This window comes from Sander lucioperca, chromosome 18, assembly GCF_008315115.2.
Source record: "Sander lucioperca isolate FBNREF2018 chromosome 18, SLUC_FBN_1.2, whole genome shotgun sequence".
Lineage (NCBI taxonomy): Eukaryota > Metazoa > Chordata > Actinopteri > Perciformes > Percidae > Sander > Sander lucioperca.
In genome coordinates this window covers 29,427,586-29,447,601 of record NC_050190.1, presented here as the reverse complement: position 1 = coordinate 29,447,601, position 20,016 = coordinate 29,427,586, and the positions used below count along the sequence as shown (strand labels likewise).

Sequence of the window (20,016 nt, the reverse complement as noted above, 5' to 3'; positions counted from 1 at the left end):
GTTTGATCTAGGGCTGTCAAACGATTACATTTTCTTAATCGCGATTAATCGTTGAAATTCTAGAGTTAATCGCATGTTTTATCACATGATTAAAATTCTATTATTTTGCATTTCAGAACTGTTTTTAAGTACATATTAACAATGGAAAGCAATTCTTACCAGTGTATCTTGATTGGGAATCAAATGAATGCAAAGAAAGTGACTTTATGAACTTAATTTTAAGATTTGTATTTGTTTATTATATATTTAATCTAGTCACACATTTGAATCTAGAGTTAATATTAGGGTTGGGTATTTGGATACCGGTGCTAAAGCGGTACTTTACCGGTGCCTGAACCGATACCGATAGCGTTGCTATTCCTGCAGCAGCAGGATGTGTTACGAGGAAGTACGGCAAAATAGTAGCCTGTTAGGCATGACGCAAAGCCGAGTGAAGTGAAAATAAATTAATAGATGGCGGCATGCGATTAATACAATTTAAAAAAAAAAAAATTAACGCATTATGCTCGGTCCTTAATCGCATCGCGATTAACGCGTTAATGCTGACAGCCCTAGTTTGAACCATTTATTAATGAAAGATGATTGGTGTGGGAGGCGTGAAGTTGCTTGTAGTCATCCGAATTGCTGACGGCGTTGTGGGGAAGCTTCGGTAGGGAATCCGCCGTAGCACCCGGGGCACGACAGACTCCCTTAGAGCGTAGAGGAGTGGAGAAAAGAAATAGGGTGGGAGGGAAGGAGGGAGAGAATGCGAGAGCGAATGAGAGGAGAGGGTTAAGTCGAGTTCAGACCAAAGATTTGCGCCGAGACGAATCGAAACTTGCAGCTACATGCAACATGCCACTCTGCAACGTTCTGAAACCTGCCAGGTTACAGCAATGCTGCAAGAGGAGACAGTGTATTATCTCCATAGCAACGACTCTTTGTACTGCTGTTCTTACTTCCGACTTTCAGGATATATCATGTGTTGCGTCTAAATATGAAGGTGGATAACGCTAGAACGTAGAAACGTTTTATTTCTCTGATTCACGGCTTTGTTCTAACGCCGCTCGCTCTCTTCAGTCACTCTCTAGCTCGCTCCACCACGTACCGTGCTCGCAGACGGTCGTTGAGCCTCGGTGTAAAACTCTGCCATTTCAACCAGTTGGCAGTTTGTGACACAGAAATAAAATGGATTATAGATCATTTTATTTCTATGGTTTGTAGCCGACTTTACAAGCTGACCTTTCTATTGGCTGTTGAAAAGGCTCACGTTCTAAAACCAGCCTCTGGAGACCAGACCGTCTGAGGCTACTTTTACATTGCTACGTTTTGGTTTTCAAACCGAGTTATGAGCCACGGAGTGATCTCCGTGCACGTCAAGTGTTCCTAGCTCCAGTAGAAGAACTAATCTCCGTTTAAAACTAACCCCTCAAATCTCATCAACATTCTCGTATACTGGGCATAAACAGGAGGCAGCATGTATACTTCGCCCGTTGCTGGAAGTCGCCATGTTAAAGTTAGTAGCTTAGTCTCAGAGAACGAGACGCCATGACCCAATCAGGCAGCGTACCGTTGGCGTCAGTGCCGGTGTTGCCAAAGGTCTCCGTTTGCGGCCGTTGAGACTGCAACACAACCACGCTGATTCTAAACCAAAACGGGGTCAGAAGCGTTTTGAAATGTCTCCGGTTTAGGGGCTCAGAAACGCCGAGTAGTGTGAATGGGAGGTGTAAACGTAGCAAAAGATATTCGTTTTTTAAACCAAATCGTAGCATTGTAAATGTAGCCTTAGTCGCAGGCGCCACCATCAGCTGTTTGAGTCGAGCTGAGACGGGCCGGTTTGGACCGCTGCAACTTTTCCCTGCAACGTTGTGAAGCGGTTTGGTCTCGACGCGTATCTTTGGTCTGGACTGGGCTTCAGGTGTGTATTTATAGCAATACCGGAAGAAGTGTGTCTAAGGTGTGTCTCTGCTCCTGAAATTATGCTAGGTAGCGTCAATATTACTGTACAACATAACTAACAGCTTCCCTTTTGTCATATGACTTAACATTTTTTAGTGATCTAGTAATCGTTTAGTGACACAGGACTCTAAAGTAAAATGTAACCAAAGGTGTGTATTTGTAAAATGTAACATTAGATGAAATGGTCAAATGAACTCTCATTATGCAAAGTTCCTTTTGTCAAACTTCACTTGTACTTTTTTTCTTGTACTCAGACGGCCGTTTCTACACAATTCTCTTCTGCCTTTTTTTCATACGAGAAGAGACAGAACTACATTTACAAAGTTCAATCACTGCCCAGCACCTCCGCGCGGTGACACCTGGCACTCACAGCCCGAGCCAGTCACTGGGTGTCCAAATAGATTAAAGGACCACACCGGTGTCAATTTACATTTCTGCCGACCATTTTCCAAAGCACGCTGTAGTGTTTCTCGCTTGATTTAATTGGTTCATGCTCAATCAACACGCAGGAACAGTTCAATCATTACATCATTTCTGCTTTTGTTTGTTGTCAAAGTTACATCCGTGGTTGTCAAACTGGGCGATGCTTTATTTCACAGGTTCCTAGTTTCCCAATAATTTCCTAACAAGGAGTCTGGAACGTTCCTGGGAAGGACTATGTCATTTGGTAATAATTAAAGGGAAAAATAGGACTGGACGCGCTTAACTCACGTTGATACTTAGAAAGCTTTGAAGGCTGGGTGCTGGATCCTTAAGGCGCTGACACACCAACCCGATTATCGGCCGTCGGACAGTCTGGCGAGGTCGGTGACTCAGTTTGGTGTGTTCCGTGCCGTCGTCAGTCGGAGGAGCCGTTTGCTTTAATTTGGGCCGATTTCACATGTTGAATCGGCCAGTGTGCAGTCGGACTCAACAACCAATCTGATTGGTGGAGTGCTAGACCTTCATCAGTGCACTTATGTTAAAACGCTTACCGGAAATGACGAGCGGGATGAGCGTGACGAACGCCTCTCAAAATCTGACAAAAATCTTTCAAACTGACCTTTGTCATCAAAAGAACAGACAGATTCAGCAACTGCATGGCCTATTTCTCGCTTAAAATGTTTTCAGAAACACGTTTCGGTGAACTATTTTCGTAAAATACTGGATTGTATTCCGAACGAGCCGCCATTATGGTCGGCTTTGAAATTCGGGAGAAGCCAGACCCACATGACGCGTTCGTCATTTCCGGTTTTCATTTTTTGGCAACAATACAGATTAGCCCCGCCTGCTGTTATGGAGACGTATTACGTCTCGCACACGTGCAGAACGTACGCTCAAGTCGGCGTCGCTTCAGTGTGTTCCGAGGCACTTTTTGGACCTCGGGGAGCCGACTGATCAGTCCGACTGCCTTTTCTGCCGACAGTTGGCCGTCGGGTTGGTGTGTCAGAGCCTTTAAAGGGAATAATCACAAATAAAGCTACTAGGACAGCACTCCAATTTGATAGTTTAATGCCACACATCGGACGTTTCAGGCAGCGCCCTTCCTCAGCGTGTGCACGTTTTTTTTTTTGTAATTGCCTGTGCACACGCTGAGGAAGGGTGCTGCTCGAAATGTCCGATGTGTGGCAATAAACTATCAAATTGGAGTGCTCTCCTTGTAGCTTTATTTATTATAATTATAGGGAAAATGAAGACAGAGTCCAATTAGAACACTTTCTTGTCATTTTACTTCATTGGTAGCGTAACCTTTCTTTGCCAAAGTAAACCCAAATATAAAAACGTTTTTAAAAACAAATTGATTTACATTATTAAGTTTAAACTCATCTCCAGTTATAACAATTTTAGGCAGGTCTATGAAGAAAATTCCTCTGGAAATGAAAAACCAATCAATTACAATTACATCATTTGCTGGTTCTTTCTTAAAACAATCTAATAAATGACTACATTTGGGTGTATTTGCCCAGGGATCTCTAAATCCTCTCCAGGAAACTCAGAAATGATAAATATTTATTTTGTCTTCATTATAAAGGAACTACAGGACCTGGTAAATAAAGTGTTTTAAAAGGTTGCACATAACACATTGGGACACTAAACTAAAATGACAAAGAAATGAAATACATGATGACGTGATGATGGATTTCCTATCCCTAGCAACATCCTAGTTTTTATTTTAGAGCCAACAGCTACCTGAAAGGTAGAGCAAACACATTCAAAAAACCAGCTGTGGAAAGTGGATGGCATTAATGTAAAGTGCATGCAATCCATGTTAAATGGGCTCAAATTTAAACACACTGGTTTGGTCATTTAAACAAATCATAAGTGCTCTTTCTGTCCCATTTCATTATTTATTATCTCAAAGGTTGTGAAAATTTCGTGTTTGTACTTATGCTAATTCTCTATTTAGCTGCACTGTTCTTGTATTGTACAGAAGACTAATGTCCCTACTGAAAGTATTTGGTACAGTATGTCGGTGTGAGACACCTACATGTACATTTTCAAATCCACACACATCATATGTGAACTTGTTTAAACTACTAAGCAAAAAAAAAAAAAGATCAATTTCTACTTACAAATCAGTATCCCTAATAGTGTACGGTATGAAGTTCAAAGCTCTGAACAATACACACTGGTTATTGATTTGGGGAGATGCCAAATTCATCTGCTGTTGAAAAGTCGATGGGGAGGCACGTGGCAGGCGTGAGCGCTGCTGCCGGCTTCGCTGTCCATGCCATTGGAGAACTGGATGTGTTTGGGCTTCTTTTGTCCACCACAGTCAGGGGGGGAAATCACTTTCAACACAGGAAGGTCAAACTAGATTTTGAAACTGCGATTGGCATTATTTCATAGCACTTGATTTAAAAAAAAAAAAAAAAAAAAAATACTGGGTAACTACTGCTTTTTTTCAAGTGACTGATGGGAACAACAATCTTTGACATTGGTCCAGTATTAAGCGAGATCGCTGCAGTCGGCAGCGGCGAAAACAAGCTACAATGTAAGTTAATGGGACAATTGTCCAGCTTGTATTTACTGTACCTTCACAAAAGTGCTCATTTTGCCACTGACAGGCTCAGATAAATATTAATATAAGTCTTGACAACATTATGGAAAGGATTTCTAAGGAGGTCAACCTTTCTGTTAAAGAGTAAGATTTTTTTTTTTACACATAAAAACATCTTTCAACAAATTTCATTCGCTAAACCCACCAGACTCCATGTAAATAAACAGTAATTTTAGCATCGTAAAATACACTTCATTCAAAGTCAACAGAAACTAAATAAAACGATGAAAAGCCGTTTTGGGTCATCTTTCCACTTTTCCAACCATCACAACTCTAGTTTTGGTTGAAATAAACACATAGTTTACCGATTTACATGTGAAAATATGTTGGCTCTATACACGCTAAAAGTATTGTTTTTTTTAAATGGAGTCTGGTGGGATTAGCGCTAGCAAGTTCAGAGCTGTTTCTAGTTAAACAGAAAGGTCTCAAAGAGGTTTTAAAGGCCTATCTCTGTATGGATCCTTTCCATAATGTTGTCAGACACTTATAATATTATCTGAGGCTGTCAGTAGCAAAACAAGCACTTTTAGTGGACGAAATTGATGATGCACATTTGCCCCATAGGGTTACATTGCAGCTCGATCTCTGTCTGCCGGTTACAGTGTTCACGCTTAATACTGGAACAATTTAAAAGATTGTTGTTCCCATCAGTCACTTACACACAAAAACATAGGAAAATAGGGTCCAGGTTGAAAAAAACAGTAGTTACCCTTTAATAGCCCTTCGAATGGAGGGTTTCTGTTTCCCAGTGTGATTTTGTAAAATGTCAAACAAAATAAGTGGAATATTTGAATTTCTAAAATTAAAACCACGTGGATCAGCGAATAATGGCAGCTCGGCCATACTAGCTTTAACAGACTAGAATGAGCTAAAATTAAAAAGAGTGAAATGAGTGAACTGATCCCACCGATGATATCTCTGTTAGCCAATGATAATCTCGTTAGAATGAGTACACTGAAGAACACTGCTCAGCTGATTTTCGTAGACTTTAATTCCTCAATGTGAACGTGTTAATTTATTTATTTGGACTCTTGTTGTTAGGGGTCGGGTCGGGTGCATAGATGTAAAATGTAGGTTGCTACCCTTTACTTAGAGTTAATTTGTTAATGGTTGTGGGTTTTTTTTTTTAATTGTTGCCAATTTCATGAAAAATAAGTCTTCAAGTCACACATGTACTTACTTAAGTTTAATATTTTACCTTAAAGGGGTGTGAGTATGTTTACAATTTTGTGTATTTATTACCTTCTTGTTTTGTAAAGATAGGCCTATAATTAAGACCTGACAATTAAGTTCAATAGAAACGCTGACAAAGCTCCTTTTTTTATTTACATAAGTTAAAAGTGTTGATGAATTTGTAAGAAATACGCATATGACAAGTGCAGCTACAATGTCTTGCCTTAGAGGTTACAGAGGCCAAACTATCCAGCAAGGGAACAAAGGATTTGATTCAATGGAAACTGCACTGCAGCTTTAAGAAACTGCATTGCAACAGCGTCACAAAACATGGACGTTGCCACTTCTGACCCCTTTTTATTTTAGACTTTATGTTTCACTATTCATAAAGCAGTCCAGTCCGAAGACACGCAGGTTAGGTTAATCGGTGACTCTTAAGTGGCCCGTAGCTGTGAATGTGAGCGTGAATGGTTGTCTGTCTCTGTGCGTGTCAGCCCTGTGATGGACGAAATGTCCAGGAGTACCCCGCCTCTCGCCCCATGGCAGCTGGGATCGGTGCTGACCCTACGAGGGTAATGGATGGATGGATGGATGGATGGATGGATGGATGGATATGGATATTCATAAAGCTCCCTTTTGTGACAAATAGTTAAATCAACAACCTTTGAAAGTATGGAGAACCAAACTGTTCAATATAAATAAATACATAATCATATCAATAAATACAGAGAGAATATGTAATATAACCATGAAACCCACATTTTTAAAACATTGCGTCAAATAAAAACAGCTGGAAATAAAAGAAAAAAACGTGTAATAAATTATTGTGAAAAGAAATAACATTTCATGAGCAGTTAAGTTTTAAAACGTATGTGGATTATTTTACAATTTAGTGGCTACATTATATATTTGTGTTTATATATTGATATGATTAGTTACATAACATTGTGTTTATTTATTTAATATTGACAACTGTGGGTCTCCATATGCTCTCGTAGGTATCCCATAATGGAGGAACAACTGTTTAAAATATAAAAATGTACTTGATGTAATTATTCGATTAATTAAAAGCTGCACTTCAGAGATGTGAAGAATCTAATTGCTCCAACCCTGAGGAGGTGGAACATAGACGCTGCACAATATTCCTCAAGTACGGAAGATGATTAGAGCAAAACATTTAGAAATCTGAGGAATAGTGACTACTTTTAGAGAAAAAGTCAGCAGTTTGAGTTCCTAAATGTATTTAGGAACAAATCAGAAGTCTGACAATAATATTTAAATGATGACCTATTAATTATTTAATCTCAGAACTCGGTGGCCCTTATCCTTTTCATTGCATACGACAGTTGTGTCGAGCAGTATTACTTGACTAGTTAGCACGGAGCATCTGTAACACTGGTGCTAAAGAAATGGTAATAACAGAATTTAAAGGAACATACCAATGGTTTCTTTTTGTCTTGTATAGCCCTTTAACTGTAAATTCCATGTACTTTCTATTACTATTACTCCCGACCATAAAGCACACTCTGGATCTGAACTATGTTCGGATGTGGTTTCACTTCATTTCAGTACAGTACGAAAAAGAACTTGCGGAGACTTGAAATTTGCCATTATACATATATATAATATAATTTATTGTTGTGCGCCAATGCAGTTCAGAAGTTCAGAAGTCAATGTGCACTTACAACTGCATCACAAAATCATTAAAAAAAAAGCTTTGATAGCTGTAAAAGCTGACATGTTTACTGTGACAGATTAGCTAACACCAGCAAATTTCAAGTATCTGCAACTGTACTGAAAGAAATGAAAAGCAAACGCTGTCTGGGCGACATGTTGAAGGCGTGTTCATTTAGTCGACTGGAGGGAAACAAACGTGGGACTGAACTAGAGATCGCCAAACGGAGCTTCATGAACCATTTTCTTTATTTTCTGAGCCCACTAGATGGCGCTCTCTGTTCAACAAAGGGTTGAAAGCACACTGAATTGTCATTCCTTGTAACTTTTTCTTTAAACCAAGAGCACCATCCAATGGGCTCAGAAAATAATAAAATAAATGATTCATGAAGCTTCCTGAGGCTTCATTTGGCCATCACTAGACTGAACTACTTGGATTAGTCAATTGAATAACTAACTGCATTTTTCTTCATAGGATGCTTAAGTTTCCAACTTTCCAACATCTCTGAATGCAGCTCTAAATTCAGCACACCAGTTATTGTTTAAACCATGAGTAGTGGTTATCAGGGAAGAGTTTTGCTTTAAGTGTTTTGGAATCAAATGCTTTATAAAAAAAATCTAAATACATGGTGGCAGACTAAAGGAAGTACTTATCCAATCTTGAATCCAATCTGTTTACAGAATGCGTAAAGGCCACTTGAATCTCAGATTGTAATTTTTGAGGTTTTTTTAAAACTCAGTTGAACTGCACTTATCTACCTGGATAATTCAGCATACCTCTTCTTATGGGTAAGACTGTACGATAGACATGTAGACAGTTTCTGTGGCGTTGTTTCTAACTTTTTACAGTGGTTACTTCATTGTATTTGTAGATTTTGGTGAGCCATTTTTTACGTGTTCTTTATTTTTGAGTACCTGCAACATGACTGTTATATGCAGATTGAGCATTTTTTTTAATTTCCATTTTTATCTTCGAATGTTCAAATGACCTGTGTTATGATTAGGTTTCTTTGTAAATCTTTGTGCAACATGTCACATTTTGTTTATTTGATATGAAAAGGGTTTCAAAGAAAAAAACAGCATTTTGTCTAGGCATTTTTTTCTTGAGAAATAAAACAAAAAGCATGAGAATTCTACGGTGTGGTGTTGGTGTGTGTATTTTGATTAAATATCTGTTGACAAAATGATTGCCGTTTTGTTAAGAAGCATTTAATCTGAATACAATATAAAGTATCATAATTTCTCATGAAATGACTGTATATAGATGACTATACACAGATACACACAGATTCTAATCAAGTCTTCAACTTAGAAAAAGTATTTTAAGGTCATAATGTCCATGTTACAGAAGCAAACGTTCTCTGAGGAGTTTGCTCCATAACCCATTGTGTTGTTTCTGCACAATGTAAAAAAAATGAGCCAACACATGGAAAGTCCAAATAATAAAAAAAAAAAAAAATAGATAGATACTATCCTTTCCTGTTAGTACCCACATGTAGACGTCCTAAGGTGCTTCAATTCCAAAACATGCTTCGTCTCAGGCTTTGGCACGGAGTCCGCTGCCTCATCATGGCTGACTGCTTCACTGGTTTTGGCCACATGTGAATTTAGTGGTGAATCAATGTTGATGGCTGGATCACTGATAAAGTTTGTGGAACACAGCTCTTACGGCCATGCTGCAAGCCTCATCGCTTCACTTCTTCATGATGGAGGAGATATCCAGAAACATGCTCTGAAAAAAGACAAGAGGACAGCTTTGACTTAGACTGTAGCTGGTGCTGGACATAAAAGTAGTGATGGCCAAATTAAGCCTCATGAAGCTTCGTGAACCATTTTCTTTATTTTCTGAGCCCACTAGATGGCAGTCTTGGTTGAAAGGAAAAGGCTCAAGGAGTGGCAATTCAGTGTGCCTTCAACCCTTTGTTGAACAGAGAGCGCCATCTAGTGGGTTCATTTAGGCCATCACTACATAAAACAAACATTGCATGCCTGGTATTTAGTGAAGCAAGTATCTTTTTAGTACCTGTTAAGTGTCATTGCTTAAATGAGTACACCTAACATTCTTTAAGTCAACATTTCTGGAAAGGAATATTTTCACCAACGATAACAAAGAATGATGAATAAATCCTTGATGTCTATTAATTCCCCAATTAGTCTATGTAAGAAAAACGTTGCAACAAGTCCTCCAACCCAAACAACATTTGTCCCTTCCTCTCTAATACGACCCAAAGGAGCGTTTCCTAAATTAGTGCCCCTACCGGTGGCAGGAGATCAACAAGTCCTCATACCTAAAGGTGATGGTCACAGTTTTTAACATGTGATTGACATTAAATTAAATCACAGTTTGGTTAGGTTTACGCAACAAAAGATCGTGGTTTGGAATAAAATAAGTAAGTTTGTTACCATAAACTGTAAAACATAATGGACGTAGTATCTGTGATCTCACCCATTGGTTTGTGGACTGCCGTTTTGAAGCCAGCAGTTTGCATTTTGGCCGACGCCATCTTAGTATTTTGGTAGCCAGAAGTGACCATATTTGGACAAAAGGGCGGAGATGGGGAGGACGACGTGTCTAAGCCAGTTTTGTGTATGGTTTCAATGGTGCTGCGGTAAGGTAAACGCTAAAGAGAGAAAGTCGCTGATTTTCAACCCTTCTGACACGAGTCATCCAGCGGAGTTTTACTGGTGAGTAAACGTGGACCTCTGGTTACTGGCGCCATTCATTTGCATGTATGGCAGAACACAGAGCTTGTTGAGAATCGACAGACTTATCTAAGTAAATTAGCCTAAGGCTAACTCTGGTACAATGCATCAAATGGCAACATTTATGTTAAAAATTGTACATGGTCCCTAACAAATAAAATTAATAAATAAAAAATAAGTTACCAGCTAACGCTACCACTAGCTAGCTAGGTTGGTTGGCACAACGCTGAACATGGCATTTTTAGGCAACCAAAGTGTTCAAATTAACTTTGATGAAGTGAAAACACACAGAGACCTTGGGCAGACAAAACCCATGTGAGGCATAAACTGCTCCCAGATTGTCAGGTGCACTCTGTTTTCAATAACTTTGCCTTCGGTGTTCCGGACTAGTGTGAAATGTGATCCATACACATGAGACAATCGCTGCTCTTTACTTGCCATTGACATTCTTCGGCCTCCGGCAGGGGGCATCATGGGCATGTCTCCCTGCAGGGAGCACAGTTCATCCGACTCCTCTGAGGTATGTAAGGAAGGGCTTGTGGAGCCGCTGAAGGAGGAGTAGCTCTCAGATGGTGGCCTGGTCATGAAGCTGATCTTCCTGGGATTAAGGATCAGTGCTTGGCTTCCCATTGACTCCCTACGCTCATCTTCATCCAGGTCTCTGATAGCGCTGGGCCTTAAGATGCTAGCGCAAACCAGAGCATCCAAATGGCTCGGGTGAGAGTGTTCCCCCTCACGGGGATCCTCATGATGGCTTGTTGCACTTCCCTCCGCAATGGACGCAGCAGAAGCCCAGGCTGGATGGTGGTCCACCTTAGCTGTGTGGACCTCTGGACCTTCATGGGTTTGTGGGACTTGAATTGCACAGTTCTGGCCAGACCTGGGTGGCATCCTAGGTTGGGGACAGATATAGCTGGTCTGACTGTGTCTCACATAAGCCAAGCTGTTGTGTCTCGATACATCCTGGTTGGCTTTGAGCCCAGTGTTGTAATAAAGAGGCTTCATGTCCGCCTCTGGAATCACTTTGAAGGTCTGAGTCAAAGGCCCATTGTGAGGTGATACATTACTCATTACACAAAGGTGTGGAAAGGACGCCTTCTTCTTGGACTTGTAAATCAAACTGTCGTCTTCCGCGTACCTCTCTCCATACAGTGTCTGTTTGATTTTCCTGATGCCCAGGTGGGATATTTCCAGAACATTGAGGAAAAGTGACACACCAGCAATGACGATCATGAAGACCATGAAGATGGTCTTCTCTGTGGGCCTGGAGATGTAACAGTCTACACTGTTGGGGCATGGCATCCTCTCACACCTATAGAGTGGCTCCAGTTGGACGCCATAGAGTATATATTGGCCCAGGATGAAGCAGACCTCCACCACAGAGCGTGTAAGGATATGGATGATGTAGGTTCTCAACAGAGAGCCTCTGAGAGGAGCCTTCTTCACCTTTTTCTGCTCTTCCAGCCTCTTTAGCTCCCTCTCTATGCGCTTATGTTCGTCCAAAGCCGACTCAACCTCGTCCAGCTCCTCCCTGAGCTGGGCCCGTTTGCGGTGGCGCTCCTTGTCCAGTGCTTGGATGCAGTAGAGGGCATGGCCCATGTAGACCAGCGAGGGCGCAGAGACAAAGATGACTTGTAGGACCCAGTAGCGAATAAGGGAGATGGGGAATGCACGGTCGTAGCAGACCGACTTGCAGCCTGGCTGGTCAGTGTTGCAGACAAACTCGGACTGCTCGTCGTCCCATACGTCCTCAGCAGCTGCACCCAGGATCAGCATGCGGAATATAAAGAGTATGGTAAGCCAGATCTTGCCCACGATAGTGGAATGAATGTGGACCTCTTCTAGGATGCTGCCCAGCAGGTTCCAGTCACCCATGGTCAGCTTCTCACCACTTCACTGCCACATGTCCTCAAACTGTGGAGACACAGCATGCACATACCACACATTAGCCTCACAAAGCCGGACTACATATTAGGTAAGTTTTTGCTATGAATTTCTAAAGGAAAGTCAGAGTTTACAGGTTTTATTTTTGCAGCTTGGGCCATCAGCTCTATTGGTTACAAAACATTGTACTTACTAAAGGGATTACTGAGATCTCGGGACATGGTAACCTCACTTAAATACATCCAAGAAGGCAAGAAACACAAGCAGTCATATGATCAGACAGGTAGCAAGCAAGATGATAGTTTAGCCAGATTGGCTAGTGCTTCCTTTGAGGGTAAAACCAAATGTGTCACTTATAATACCTCTTTACACAGAAAAACACATACACAGTTAGCACAACTACTGTAAATTCAACTAGACAGTTGGGTTGTGAATAGTAATGCCCAAATAAAGCCTCATTAAGCTTCATGAATAATTTTATTTTTTAATTTTTGAGCCCATTAGATGGCACTCTTGGTTTATAGTTATAGTGTGTAGTTTCTGTCGCCCCCATGACGAATTAACATGGCGCAAGCCTTCGGTGATCGCGCACCACCCCCACCCTTCTTCCCCGCAGTTGCTAGTAGCCAAGGGGGATACGGAGGATAAAAAAACATGATGGACTCTTCAGAAGAGGTCATTATCTTCTCTTTAGCTTTTGTGTGCAAAAGTCGCCGGGCTACACCACTTTGTAAACATAGCATTTGTGAAGCTGATTTGTATCAAGTCATTTGGCAATGGCTTGAATGTAACGGACTTCCATTAACATGAAACAGTTGGTCACTATAGCTTTAAAGAAAAAGGCTCAAGGAATTGCAATTCAGTGTGCTTTCAGCGCTTTGTTGAACAGAGAACTCCATCTAGTGGTTTCAGAAAATAAAGAAAATGGTTCTTGAAGCTTCATTGTTACGACCCCTCCCTTTCCTGCCTGCTGTTGGCTTCTCCGGTCTTCCTGCAGGAGCTGGCAGTTTGGGAGAGTTAATTAGCTAATGGGCTGACACCTGTGTAGGCCTCAATCGAGGCCTCAACCAAGTCTACATATACCAGTCATGTCTCATTGTCTGTGTCTCTGGCTTCTCTCTCCTAGGCTCCACATCTCCTGGTTTGGGGTCGTTTTGCCACTATTGTTGCAGTCACCATACATCCACACATTCTTCCCTCATCCATACACTCAACTCACCATTGATGCCCAACACATCTCATGTTTTTTGTTAATAGTTATCATGTTTGCTTGATAATAAAAATTTCATTGCACTTTAATCTGTCTGGTCTCCCCTCTTTGTCACATGCTTTGAGCCGGTTTGTGAATCTTCATTTGGCCGTCACCAGTTGTAAATGACTATTGTTATCATAAGTCACAAAATGCTTTACAAAGAGCATCAGACAACATACAAGAAATAAATCAAAAACTAAGAACAAAATACATTACATGAAATGTTACATAAAATGCAGACCTGGTGCATATAAGTTACCCGACGTTAGAGAGCGAGCTGAGGAATATGGGTGAAATAGGTCCACCACGTGCTCTGTACGTAAGTGTGAGAAATTTAAACGGGATCCTTTATGCAACAAGGAGCATGTGAAAAGATTTAAAAGGTAACTTTATTTTATTTTAACCCTATGTTTCTGTGTCTAAGTGACTGAAAGGAACAACAATCTTTGAAATTGATCCAGTATTAAGCATGATCGCGGGATTCGGCAGCGGGAAAAACAAGCTATCGGGGGAAGCTGTTGTGGATGTTTACAACAGACGGTTGGGATTGCAATTTGACCATTTGCACACATTTTCTATTGCAAAAATTGTTTTGCTAAACCTCTCTGAACGTGTTTATTGACATTGTGCCCAAAATTTCAGAAATGTCATAGCATTCCAAGATCCAAGAGGCATTACTTTGGTGAGTACAATGTTACCACAAAACCACCTATACATGATCAGAGGTAAACCGACAAGGAGGGGGCAGAGCATATTCAGCAACAGAGGCAAAGTGCAGCGCAGTCATCATCGCCTCTGGCTTTGGTTGCACCATGAAAGGACATTGGCAATAAGGTCAAAGTTGAAATAATTTGAACTTTGAGCACAGCACTCAGCGAACATTATTAACACTTTCTCCCAGTTGTCCCCACAGCTTTTCCAATGGGTAAACAACTGCACACCCAGTGAATGTAATTTCACCAGAATTAAAATACATTTACACTTAGTGTATTGAGATACATACTGGATCAATCAGCAAACTGAGGGGAGTGTTTAGAAATGGACACAAAACTTTCAAACATCACAAACAGCAGTTCCAATTTTATATATATATATATATATAAAATTTAAACTTATTTACATGGCTAGTTGCTTTGTTTTTCCAGTTTAAAAAAATTACAGGGACCACTGTCTACTCGTCCAATCACGTGTGGCAGGGTTCATCATGTTGATGTCTGACTGAAGGAGATCAATCAGGGGCGGAGCCAGATGTTGTAAACATTAGTGGCTCACCCCAAACCTAAGGGGGGCATGCTCCCTCTGGGACATTTTAATTTCCCATTTATGGCAGCAGCTATTTGCACTATTTTTCAAGCAATTAGAAAATAGAAGGTCTAAATATCTGTAAACCATTTGTGAAAAACATGATAGATGCCAAGTAAAAACTGCATTTGATCATAAAGTGCGCCGTCTGTAAAGGGGAGACTCGTGGGTACCCATAGAAGCCATTTTCATTCAAGTATCTGAAGGTAGGAGATCAAGGGACCCCTTTAAAAATGGTCATGCCAATTTTTCAATTTAGCCTAACTGTGGAAGCGTTACTTAGTGTCATATGATAAAACGGAGCATGCTACAGCTTCTGAAAGACAAAAGTAAAGTTGGCCTAAAACATTTGGGGCTGGAGCCCCAGAAGCCACCCCCAGCTCCGCCCCTGAGATCAATCGTGTTTTGTACAATCAACGTAAAAACAAGCCATGTCCCGAGCTGTCAGCTGGTTGGACCAAGAGAAGAAGAGAGAAGTCCAGCTGTGGTCTGGCATTGTGACGTAACTTCATTACAACCAAAGTGTTGTTATGTATGTACTGCCTTTAACAGGGAAATCCCGCAATTTATATGTACAGTGTTTTGGAATAAAATAGAAAAAAATGAGACAAATATCGCCCTAAGCTAGAAAATAAAGACTCTGAAGTGTCATTAGATGAGACTTTATGAGCAAGTGAATTATTGGTTATGTTTTTGGGCTTTTGTGTAAGATAGCCAATCAAAAGAGTTTAATTTGCATTAATGGCTTATACTCTACTCCAGCACATCATCATGGCTGTTGTAGAGCTCTCGCATTTGTTTCATTATTCAGTCAATGGTTCAGCTCAAGTCGTCTCTGGATGACATCATCACAACAGTCTGGGGTTCAGAGGCACTTGTTAAGAAAGAAGATGACTTCATCATTCATGACTCCATTGATTTTAAGGACTTGAAAAAAAGCGCCAAACCACAATGTTTCAACATGTGCTCGAAATAGTGGTGGTACAATCATATAATCATTGGAGCGTTGTCAAATATGTCCTTGCCATTACCAGCCACTTATTGTTAGTGTGCAATCACCAGCCAACCCATGTGGATACAGAAGCCTTCACACAAAATGAAATTAAGCTATGCAGTGCTATAGAAAATTACAATACACATGGGTGTCCGGATAGCTCAGTTGGTAGAGCGGTCACCCATATATAGAGGTTTACTCCTCGACGCAGCGGGCCCGGGGTTTGACTCTGACCAGCGGCCCTTTGCTGCATGTTATTCCCCCCTCTCTCTCCCCTTTCATTTCTTCAGCTGTCCTGTCAATAAAGGCCTAAAAATGCCCAAAATATAATCTTAAAAAATATATATAAAAATAATAACATACACATTCTATTTTATGGTGGATTTTTTCCTTCTATAAGACAGCCAATAAAATTCACCAAACATAGTCTGCGTTTCTTTTAGAAGATGAGTAATTCAGCCTTACCTTCTTTTTACAATAAAGATAAATAACAAACATGTGACATTTACCTTTTGTCGATGGTGTTTTAAGCCCCCAACGTTGACTTGAAGGCAGCTCTGCGACAGTCGACTTCAAGGCACCTAACCCTAACCTTAACCCTAACCCTAACCCTGCCTGGAAGACGACATTGGGGGCTTAAAATACCAAACACCTTTACCTTTAGGCCATCTGAGAAAACCCTTTTACATGAGTCAATCCTGGACCAATGTGTTGCACACTTGGGTTTCAAAGAATCAACCATTTCAGCAGCACTTACATATCACTGGTATGGGTTCACTCTTTGCCTCTTGATGCACTTCATCATGTGTAAATATAGCCATCCTAGGAATTGACTGTGTCTGTATGGCTACCCCATGGAGGTGTTTGGTGATCCTCTTGTGCCGGTCCCAAACTCCAGTCCACATCCCTCTGCTCCGCTCTGTCTTTGTCTTTCTGTGGACTGTACGTTGGGAGTGCTCTCCCCCTGTGTTACATGCAGAGTTCACAGGATGTGAGCATCGATCGCCTCCCGACGGGACAAAGCCCCCACCCATCTCCCTTCTCCCACGCCAGCGGTGCCAACTCTAACCAGTGCCATCAATATCGGCCTCTCTGACAGAGAGGTGGTATTTGTTTATGGCTGGTCTTTCACAAACTGTATGGCCCTCAACGTAAAGATGTAACTGAGCTAACAGGGTAGCCTTAACATCCTTAATGTGTATAGTGTGGTGTAATGGATCACGTTCTACCTGCTGTCAATGTCAAGCACACAGATTTTAATTTGGGATGTGGGGATATGATTGCCTGGCATTCCTGTTGTGTCATGTCAATTTCATCAAGAGTGAACATTGTAAAAGTCTTAATGTAAAACAGTGAAGAAATGAGGTATTAGGAATACTTTGGGCATCATTTGAATTTATTATACTGTAGTTAAAACTGCATCAGTCAATGTTTTTATATTAACAACTGCTCATGTGTAATGTGAAAGGTGGCACTTGTAGTGATGGACCTATTAGCAGGCCCAAACAGAATCTTTTTACTGTTTTTAGCGGTGATCCAGGATTAAAATCTGCAGAATGTAGCGGACTGTTTTTCTGCTTTGGGTGGAGATATGTTAACATTCAGAGTTTTATTTTTTTTATTTGTTAAAAATCTGCGGAAAAATTGCGGAAAATTCTGGGAATATATATATATATATATATATATATATATATATATATATTTTTTTTTTCCCTTCCCCTCAAAGTTAAAGATTGATTTTTTATTCATCTGTAAATTGTAAATGTCTGTTAGAGCATTGTTAATCAATTCTGTAGGCTTTTCTACAGTGTACGCATTAGTTCAGCTGTGCATGGTGTACTGAGTCGCCAATGTAATTTAGACCAGAATGGACTGCTGTACTGTATGTCAAACTGTTTAATAATGTCATGACAGAGGCATGAGTTTTTTGACATATTGAATGCTGACAACCTGCTGGTCAGGGAGGCCCACAGACCCCCTCCCTCAGTCACAGAGTGAAGCAATAGTACATACATTACTGGCTTGATTTGAGAGTCCTGGTGCTTGGCTGCACAAAATGACCAGCTGTGCCTGCAGGGCCTTTAATTAGGTTTCCATCGCGCTCTGACAGAGTCAATGGAGCATTGATTTGATTTTCCCTTCAGAAGCTGCGGCTTAGGTCGCTGAGGCCAGATGCCAGAGGTCACACCAGGATCATTGGATTACACAACCAGCGTCTGCTTCATCGGGAGCTGCACCCAATGGCCGAAAGCAGCCAATGGCCAACTGAAAGTGGGCAGCGAAGGCGGGACTTGTCAAGTCCTGTCTGTTGACACCAGGGCCCCATTCAGCCCCGACAAAACGTAGCAATGTTTTTTTGAAACTGAAACGGGAGTGCGTTGAACACCCTGTTGTGTGCGCAAGCGCTCTGCCTTTTTAATACCACAAGTTTACAGACACGTCGACATTGGGTATCGCCTGTGCTATAGCCACGAAACGAGAGACACACCCACCAAAGGAGAGAAAACACAACTCAAAGCCCGTTGCACAACATTCCGAGGAAACATGTCGTTCATCCAGGAAACCCTGAGATTGAACTGGGGTACGTCCCAGGTTCTTAAATAACATGCACGTTTCCTTCACTTGCTTCCCTTCCTCGCGTCTTAGTCCGTCGCACCGAAGAAGCAAGGGAGAGATACAAGGAAATCATGCGAGGAAAGAGTAGTCGTTAGTAGTTAGTCTGATGAGACGTCCTTCCTCGTCAGCTGTTTGGGCGGAGTTAGCAACGGCTTTCAGCTGCTCAGCTTCCGGGGAAGGCTGCTCTCTGTATCCTCGCTCATAGCTCCTCAGAGATCCCTCCACCAACCTCGCTCCTAGCTCCTCGGGCCAGGAATAAGAGCTTTGAGACGGCCAGAACGACTTCCGGTTTAAGTGAGGAGCGAAGAGATATTAAATAACAGACTTGAGATTCAGCCCAGATCTCAACTCACCCACAAGTTGGCCTTAATATCCGTGGAGTGTAACTATGTATTTCCATTTTATTCTACTACTTGTGTTTCACTAATTCAGAGGGAAATGTACTTTTTACTGCACTACACATTTGGATTTTATATACACAATGAATGATAATGATTATAAATGATACTTTCTGACAGTATATACTTTTTGGGTGTGTCATTTCCATGAGTTAAGATTGTATTTTAGTTTTAGTAATATTAATATTCATCAAATAATTGTAATGTAAGAATATTACAAAGGCATATTGACTTTATTTGACAGTAAACAGTTTAGGGACAGGAAAAAGGGTCAGTGGGAGGGGAGTGACATGCAACAAAGTTCCTCTGCCAGAATCGAACCGTGGATGTTATGTGGTATGCACCTTAACCATTATGCCACCGCAGCACCACCCCCATACTTTTATTTTCAATCCTCAAAGTACATTCTTTCTGATTAAACTTTTGTACTTTTAACGTAAAACTTTTTTTAATAAGGAAGCGAAAAGGGAGCGGAAGGGAGTTATTATTGTACGGTCAAAATGTTTCATAGTATCATTCATATTTGTTTGAGACTCACAAAACTCATTTCAGTGATCATTCAAATAATCCAGGAAGACTGTGAATAAGATAGAACACACACGGTATATTATTACAATAGTATTTACATTTTTTTTGGCAGGACTGCAGCAAAGTGAAGCCAACCCTGAGTGATGAAGTTACACCACAGGTCGGTCGAGTGAAAATGAATACGTATGACGGTATTATCATCAGAAAGCAAACAAACAAATATCCCCCGTTCATTAAACTACAAGTGGTAGTATATCAACAGGCTTGGTAGCAGGTGCGGAAACATAAACAACAAAGAGGTTTGTTGAGTTTGTAGACTTCCCCATTTCAAAGAAAACCAATCTGTCAAGGAGTCTGACGCCACAGTGTGCAATTTCAAAGTGTGAAGAACGCTCAATGGTGTTTTAAGCCCCCAACGTCTCCTTCCAGGCAGCGTTGCGACCGTTGACTTCAAGGCACCTAACCTTAACCATAACCATAACCATTGCCTAATACTAGTGCCTTCCAGGCAGCG

At 41.0% G+C, this 20,016-nt stretch overlaps 1 protein-coding gene across 1 annotated transcript; it reads right to left on the bottom strand.

The window, feature by feature from the left end:
- Positions 1-9,012: 9,012 nt before the first annotated feature.
- On the bottom strand, positions 9,013-16,943 carry cx52.7 (connexin 52.7). The gene is made up of 3 exons (XM_031321459.2): positions 16,718-16,943; positions 10,967-12,442; positions 9,013-9,557 (listed from the first exon to the last, which is right to left on the bottom strand). The coding sequence occupies exons 2-3, from the start codon at positions 12,401-12,403 to the stop codon at positions 9,519-9,521; spliced, it is 1,476 nt and encodes a 491-aa protein (XP_031177319.1). The 5' UTR covers positions 12,404-12,442; positions 16,718-16,943; the 3' UTR covers positions 9,013-9,518.
- Between the last annotated feature and the right edge of the window lie 3,073 nt (positions 16,944-20,016).

Coding starts and splice junctions, on each gene's coding strand:
- cx52.7 (XM_031321459.2), bottom strand. CDS start 12,403: ATGGGTGACTGGAACCTGCTGGGCAGCATCCTAGAAGAGGTCCACATT. Junction 9,558..10,966: donor GAGGCCGAAGAATGTCAATG/GCAAGTAAAGAG, acceptor GTCTTTTTTCAG/AGCATGTTTCTGGATATCTC.